Source organism: Cynara cardunculus (assembly GCF_001531365.2).
Source record: "Cynara cardunculus var. scolymus isolate 2C chromosome LG 3, CcrdV1, whole genome shotgun sequence".
Classification (NCBI taxonomy): Eukaryota; Viridiplantae; Streptophyta; class Magnoliopsida; order Asterales; family Asteraceae; genus Cynara; species Cynara cardunculus.
In genome coordinates this window covers 37,196,668-37,205,551 of record NC_037530.1, presented here as the reverse complement: position 1 = coordinate 37,205,551, position 8,884 = coordinate 37,196,668, and the positions used below count along the sequence as shown (strand labels likewise).

Here is an 8,884-nt window from a genome sequence, read left to right as displayed (position 1 = left end):
AAAGGAAACGGTTTTAAAAGAAACCCAATTGTCCTTAGAATGTTGTAGTAAAAACGAGAAATAGTGTTTTACATGGCCAACCATGTGACTTAGGAGCCGTTTGCTTAAATGTTTACCCGGTAAGCATTTAGCGTCAGGAGTCAACACTACGATTTATTTTACCAGGTAAGATTATAGTATATCAAAATGATATCGTATGCAACAATTTACCCGATAAACACGTACCCGAGTAATCAGGTAAGTTATAAATAGGATTTTTGTAAGTCTTAGGAAATCAGTTTATTAACACAAACAGGAAAACAAACTTCTCTTAAATAATCATTTAAATATTATATTACAACTAATTATCCAATACTTGTCTATATTTAAGCATAAAAAAACAGGTTCTAATCTCAAGATCATTTCATTTCCATCGTCGATCGATCGTAGGCGGAGATGCAACAACAAGAAGTTTAGTGTATCTACGGTACCTCCTTTCGCGGACATACAAAATCCATAAAACCAACGAAAGCGTGACAGCAGTCGATGCAATTGCTAAACCAATGTAGATCCATTCGCTGTATTTGTTAAGATTCGGACAATGATCCTTATGAATTCCGATAAAAGTCTCTCTAACGAAGCTACAGTCCAGTAACCCTGCTAGAAACGGACCATATTCGGTCAATCCATCGCTCACGTTCACTGCAATCGACATCTGTTTATACATCTTTGGAGTCAACCGCCCGACGCTTGCGCATGTATCATTTGCAGAAACTTGACAAACATAATTCCTCCACACCTGTTGATAATACATACATATATCACTACAATAAAATCTGTTTTTATATGATGTCAAATATGCAATACACCCAAATTGAGTTTATAAGACGCCACAAAGTGTTTTGACATGCTAATTTATAGAACCAAACATATATGTCCTATGTAAGAGTGTTGTAAAAGGTTTATATGACGATTTAGACGTCTTAATGAGTTTTTAGGACACTTTTGAAATAAAGCGTCATATTAAATTTTTGAGTGAACTACAAATTTGATCCATGTGGTTTTTTAAAAATAACACTTTTCGTTCCTGCAATTTCAAAATTATAAGATGGCCATCGTGGTTTTAAAAAAGTCAGGATTTGGTCATTTCTTTAATGATCATTAACAAATTCGTTAAATGAAGGACATTTTTTCTTCTTCATTTTATCATTTTTTGTCTTGTACCCAATTAAAACTGATTATGATTTTGGTCTCTATGGTTTTTGATTGGGTAAAAGACAAATAAAATGGTAAAATGACAAAATATCTCTCATTTAACATAATTTGTTAACGGTCGTTAGAGGGAAAAACCAAATTTGAATGTTTTTGCAAACCACAATGACCATTTTGTAATTTCAAAACTACAGAGATAAAAAAACGTTATTTTCAACAAACCACAAGGACTAAATTTGTAGTTTACTCTAAACTTTTTATATTACATTATTTAAAAAAATCTCATATTAGTTTTTATGACATTTGAAAACTTGTATCATATAAAAAAAAAAAATTAATAAGACATTTTATTTTAAAAATGTCATAAAAACAATTTAAAATTAAAAATATCCTATAAACCTATTGCAATGCTTGACATCTGTTTGTCCCTATAAACTTAAGTTCTATGAAATAGTTTATAAGGACACTTACACAGGTTTCTGTTGTCCTATAAACCCAATTTTGTTGTAGCGACACCTCAATCCAAATAAACTGTTTTATATGACTCAGTTTTAAAGAATAAGTCCTATATAAAATAGAATGTTGTATGGCGTATTTAGGCATTCTAAAAAGTTATTTTATATGATAATTTTGAGCACATGTTTTTACATAGCAAGAACCATTAGATTCTTGAATAAAAGCGTCATATCAACTTAGTATAACTAATATAGAAATAGACATATTTGGAGTTATATAGATTGTCGTTACCCTGGTTGCGTTATCGAAGTTGAGTTCAGCCGCTTGACATTTTCGATCTGTTCCGTTAGCGTTTAGCGGATTACAAAGCGTGGGAACCAACGGACCTGATTGATTGAAGCTAACGAAACTGGCAAACGGTTGTTCAACAGGATCGATGTTGGAGATGTTGTTAATGATGCTATTCACCATCACCACCAATTGAAAAGTGATGTTTTTGCTCTGAGATAACGTTTCTTGAGCAGTTGCATCGTCCACACAGGGAAGAATATCATCTAAAGCCGTATGAGCCGTCGGATTTTCAACCCACTCGTCCATCGCGATACAAGTGTCGCCCGCAATGCTACCACCACCATGGATAGTGACTGTAGTTAGCTTCCAATGGAAGGATACACCACAATAAATTGAATTTATAGGACGTAAAATACATCTAAATGTCATAATAGATAGCTTTATAGGACCTCTATAAATTTATAGAACCAAACGGTTGTGAATCTCATATAAAACGTTACAATAAGTTGATAAGATGGCATTGGACATTGTATTAAGTATGTTAAAACACTTTCGAAAATAATATGTATATAGACTTGGGATCATATGAGACCAGACTGTTTTCATGAGACTCGCTAGACCACATAAATAACACTGAACCTTCACGGTAAAACACTGGTTAGTTTTGCTTTGAAGTTTCAGTGTTATTTTGTAGTCTCACGAAAACAAGTTGGTCTCACGCTTGATCACCTTTAATCTCAAAACCCACCCATGAATCGCCTTGATACGGGGATTGATCCGATACATCTCATCGTAATATGTATATAACGGTGGAGATTCCTTTTTACGCTTCAATATTTATATATATATATATATATATTAGAATATTTGAATATATTTGACGTCCAATAAAACCGGTTTAAATCGTAAAGACGTAGCTAGAACATACTTGTGGAGTGCAAGAAATATGCCACACAAGATGAAGGTAGCTGTAACAAGAATCCAACCTAGAACCACCAAGCTGCAAGCACCAATTTAGATTAAGAAAACAAAAGGGTAAGATCTTGATCACATAAAACGAAATCACCTGATCGAGCAAGCTCGATGTGTTCCATGTGATTGACAGATATGTACGGGGTATCAGATTTACATTCACGGTCTAATAGTGAGAGTAAGATGTACACAGACCTGAACTCTACCTTAAAAAGGTAAAATCTTGATTACATAAAAACTGTGCTAAAATGCAGTACTCATTTTGATCACTCACATGTACACAAAAACCTCCAATCCAAGAAGAGAGAACACTGCAACCAACATTCAAGAATCAAATGTGAGTCTGGAGTTATGTGCTATTTACCAAACGCTTACCGGATAAGTGCTTACTGGGTGTCATTTGTCTTACCGAGTGAGCACGACAAGGACTGAGAATCTTAAACGGAAAAACGCATAACAAGGACCTGGTCATCTTACCTTGTAAGTGAGAAAGAAGACTTTTACCCAAGTAGCGCTTACCGGGTAAGAGACACTTATCAACAATCCATTTTGATGGCCAAGAATGTTAACCCGACAAGGCAAGTAAGAATGATAACTCTTGTCGATAAGCGCTTACCCAGTAAATGTTTGGTAAACGACACCTAATTAAATCTCAAAGAAAAAGATTGGATCTTTAGGCTTACAAAAACCAAGAAGAGCCACAAGAAGCATAACAGCAGCAATGATAATAAGAGCAAGCCTTCTGCATATAACAAATTTAAGACATAAGAATCAACATAAAACGTTGAACGATAAACAACATCATTCGATCACTTACACGGCCTTCAAAACCCGTTGTATATCTTTCTCATTCTTTCTGGTCTCGAATCGGAGGTCTCTTGCAGCAGCATCGATCATTTTATGGACCCTATCGATGTCGTTTTTGCTATCTGACGGCAAAGAAACTTGATCTACTTCAATGCCCTTGGCTACAGAAAGAATAGCAGACACATTGTTGAGGTGTGAAACCGTATCGTTGGATTGACTCACGACATAATCCAACGTGTCCGTTGTGCTATTATGAAACCTCCCTTGCCCTGTGTACAAGACGATGCATCCAACACTGGAATTGAACACACGTTATACCGACGATGAGAGCCTCAACCACACATACGTATCCACATGTCGCTATAACAAAATCAGCTTTATAGGACGTCAAATATATCAGATGGACACTTTTGAACATCCTAAATCTTTTTAAGACACTTTTTGATATAAAATGTTATATTAGTTTTTTTATCTGACACTTTTGAAAAGTATTCCGGTACAAGACAATTTTTTTTTAAATAAAGCCATATTAAAAAAATGATGCTTAATTTCAAAAGTATCTTAAAACTTATTACGACTCCTTAAAAGCGTCATATAAACATAGTACACACAATTATTTGATCCTATAAATTTAAGTCACAACAGAACATTTAGACATATTTGGCGTTATATATAAAGCCGATTTTACTGTAATGTGTATCCATAAAGAGTATCTCACATTGCGGAAATAGTGAAGAGGGAGAGAAAACCGAGAGAAAGTGCATAAGCGGTTTGCGAATAGCCATAAGGGCGTCTTCGGAAGCAGCAGTAGCAGCAACAGCTTAGGAGCAAAGATACACCAAATCCTGCAAACCAGATTACCGCAATGGCGAACAAGGGGGCAGCAGTAAACGATACAGACTGCGTAAAAATCATATCGTTAGAAGTCGGAACATCTTTAATATATATAGGGTTGGGTTCACGTGAGACCAAATGTTTTTCGTGAGACCCGTAAGACCAATTTATGTTCATTGATCAACTTTACAAGCTAATGATCTAATAGTCTAAAATTGCATGGTGACAATTTTGTGATTATGAATGTTCAGATTGTAAATCTAATCCAAGGGTTGAGAATTGGTTTTACGGGTCTCATGAAAAAACCCTCTCTCTCTCTCTATATATATATAAGTCAAACAATCTTGAATGCCTGCATTTAGTATAATAAACTGAAGAGAGAAGAAGAAACAAATGTGCATCTCGAACGTGGAGGGATATCGTCTTTCACCAAAGTCAAACAATACAATATATCGAAATTAAATCACAACAAAATCAGATTTATAAGACGTAAAAAATACATAATTAATATTTATAAGACCAAACTGTAAAACGTACCATTTAAATGCTACGATCAGTTTATAAAGTGGTTTTTTGGGCATGTTAACAAATTTGTTAGAACATTTTTAAGATAAAATGTAGCATTCACTATTTTATATGACACTTTTTCAAACAGTGTCTTTTATGATATTTTATTTTAAAAATGACCTAAAAAACTTATTAAAACATTTAAAAACGTCATATAAACTTATTACGACATTCTTGAATTATAGACAGTTTATCGTTTTGTCCAACAAACTTATCACATGTAAAGCGATGTAACAGGAAACTTAAACGTCGTCTTAACTCCTATAACCCCGGTGTTGTTGTAGTGCTTGGAAGCAATGTAAAACCCATTTCAATCTTGAAGTTAAAATCAACCATTTTGACATCCAAAACAAGATGTATGCAAATCAAGAACATAACTTACAGAAATGTAATGGTCATCACTGACATTCCATCCGCGAGTGTAGTACTTGAAATCGTCCCTCGGATCTTTCCTTCGTGTTCTCTTATCGGCCAATATCAACGACGAGTTGCCATCGTTGCTCCCCTTTTCAAGAACAACCCGTTCAATTTCCCGACCACCACCACCACCGGACCTGCCACTAATCACCCCTACCAAATCCCCAAAACCCCCTATCAAATCCCAGAATTCGAGTGAAAATAAGACGAAAAAACAACACTTTACCTGAAGATTGTTGAAGAATCTGAGAAGATCCATGGGTTAACAACGTAAAGAAGACGGGTAACAGCAGAAATAAGAGTGATTTGGGAGAAATCATGATGGTTTTTGGGTGATTTATGATGGGTTTGTATGCATTTGAAACACAAGTAAAAGAGAGGAAGATGATTTAGAAAGAATGAAGGTAAGAGAGGTGGATTAATGGCGTAGAAATGGTCGCATGAACCATGTTCGAATGTGGGTGTTTTTTTAATGTTTAAAGGCCGACCCTTGAGAGGGATTTTCATGTTTGGTAATAAGAAACTCGATCGGCACCAAGAATCAAACACAAGAGTTAAAATTAAATTAATCGAAAAAAAGAGACAAATTACATGAAAAAGTAACGTACTTTAACTTGATTCCTATTTTGGGTAACGTACTTTCAACACTTTCATTTTGGTATCCAATATGTAAGGTTTTAAACATTTAAGTACCCGAGTAACCGTTTGAAGACTAATTTTAGATTAAAAAAAAGACTAATGTTAGATTAAAAACTTTCCATGTTACTAAACTAACCACGTTAGCAAATAATACTGAGTTGGATAACACATCATTCGTCATATCAGCATGATAATCGGTAAATGCTTCAACCGGTTACCCGAGTACTTAAATGTTTAAAATTTTACATCTTAGGTATCAAAATAAAAGTTTTAAAATAAAGGCTTCCAATTAATGTGCAAAATAGCCCAATTAGATACCCTATTTAATCTTTAATAAACCCATATACAAGAGCCCAATGAACTACTGATGTAAAGTGTAAACCGAAGGATGATGAACCTAACAATATCGCTAAGACTCAACTAGCGATATTGATGGCACTTACTCATAATTTGACAATGATGATAAATCCGACATTGAGGCGCTTGTTAGACTTCAAACCAAATGAACAGTTTTGTAGGAATATATTGATGTATTTTTAAATGTATTTAATTAAAGTCCAAATGTAAACCGAATGCAAAATCGATTTTAAAACAAAATTATAATATTTTAAAACATTCTTAAAAAAATAATTTTTATATGGTAAAAATCGATTTAAATTTTTTTACAAACCATAAAGATCGGGCCTTGGTATTTTGGTCGAACCAAGACCGTTTATGTTGGGACTGATTTTTAACCATCTGTAATCATAATCATGAATAGATAATCAAAATGGGATGAGACCGATAAAGCCCGATAGGGACTGGATTATCAATAAAGGCCCATTAACAAGTTACGGAAAAATGTGATGCCTAGCCTGGGATCGGAACCGATTATAAATGGAACTAATATTTTTTTTTTCAATTTTCTCAAACAAGTGTAATATTTAAGGAAAAAGTCCATAAAAGCCTAATGATTTTTTATGTTTTCTCAAATAGATTCTTATTGCTTAAGAAAGTTACCTATAACCTGTTTAATCGGTAAAAATTAGAATTAAAAAAACATAAATAAATAATTCCTAAAAAATTACACTGTTAAACCCTAACTGATCAACATCGTGTTCCCTTCACCCCCAAATGACCACCACCCAGCCCCGTCGTTGTCCCCATCACCCCAACCCTCGTTGTCGTCGTCCCACCCAGCCCTGTTTCCTTCGTCGTCCCACTCAGCCTCATCGTTGTCATACTCGTCTTCTCGACCCTGAACGACACATTGAACTCTTTCTATGTCTCTAGTTCAATTATCTGTTACTCGACCTTGAACGACACAAGTTGTTCTATGACTTGATTGCATTTACCTTGAGACTACATTATTTATGAGTTATGCATTCATTAAGAAAAATTGTTTGTTTACAGGATGACATCCGGGTGTAGTGATGACCTTGTTATGACATAAGTGATGATTTACGTGAACAAATGTCAGATTCTTTAGTAGAAAATCAAAGGTATGCTTATTTATGATGGTAATTTTATTACGTATGCTTATCTATGATGGTAATATGATCTTGTATGCTAATGTATTTTTTTTTTCGCATGTAGATATTGATGTGTTATCCTTAATGGTGGGAATGTGCTTGGAATACGAAATGGTTATGAGGAGTGGTGGTAGATTTAGATGCTAGAAAATGCAGTTGTAGACTGTGGGACGTAATGTAAGAATGAGAAGAAAGTCCTGGCATTATGCCCGTTTCCAACCACTTGAGATTGGGACCGGGTTAGGAACAAGACCGGTGGGGAGCCATTTTTCGCCATCATGTAATAAAATATTTCCGTTACTCATATACTTGGTGCAGATTATAATAAGAAACCTTTAACAAAGTGGTTAAGTCGAGGAAGTAATTTAAGGGGTTGTTTACTAGTGCTAACTCGCTAACAGGGTAAGCATTTACAGAGTAAGATTGTTGGTAAACATATCTTACCTACTACATGTTAATTAAGTAAGAGTTATCATTATCACTTACTAGGTAAGATTGTCGGTCTTTGCCATGCTTATTAGGAAAATAAGTAACCGCGTGAGTGTTTACCCAATTAGTTATTTTTATAATATTTAAAATATTATAAAAATATAAAATATAGTTAGAATAATCATTAATTTAAAATATAGTTAGGATAATCATTAATTTCTGATATAATATTTAATTATCATTTTTATAAAAAATTATATTATTAAACTAAAAATAAATTACTTCATTATTAAGCCTAAGTTAAATTATAATAAGAACATTGAATTAATGAAATTACACAAAAAAACTTGAACTTTTAAATAATTAATTTGATACTAATATCAATATATATATTTTAAAAATTTTATGATATCTTCAAATTTATATTATTCAAAAATAAAAACATTATCGTTTTCTAAAACCACATAAAACGGTATTATAACATCGACAAAGACAAATAATAAAAAGAAACATTAAAATCGAGATGCATCTCGCTACATTGTGCCAGTACCCTTCTAATTTTCTATAATATAGAAGGTTTGTTTGGTTTTAGCATACATACATACATACATACATACATACATACATACATACATACATATATATATATAGAGGAGCGATCAAATGAAAACCACTCCAATTTGTAAAAACCGTAAAAACTACTCTCATCCGTCGTTAATCTTATGAAATTTTTTCATGAAATTGTTAATCTTGTGAAATTGTTTCATATA

At 33.5% G+C, this 8,884-nt stretch overlaps 1 protein-coding gene across 1 annotated transcript; it reads right to left on the bottom strand.

Annotated features, from left to right (window-relative positions):
- Positions 1-403: 403 nt before the first annotated feature.
- LOC112509216 lies at positions 404-8,197 on the bottom strand. Its single transcript, XM_025114072.1, has 11 exons — positions 8,172-8,197; positions 7,509-7,515; positions 7,258-7,411; positions 5,501-5,709; positions 4,436-4,617; positions 3,728-4,012; positions 3,594-3,652; positions 3,185-3,221; positions 2,867-2,938; positions 1,939-2,269; positions 404-778 (listed from the first exon to the last, which is right to left on the bottom strand). Exons 1-11 carry the CDS (start codon positions 8,195-8,197, stop codon positions 404-406), a joined length of 1,737 nt encoding a protein of 578 aa, XP_024969840.1.
- Between the last annotated feature and the right edge of the window lie 687 nt (positions 8,198-8,884).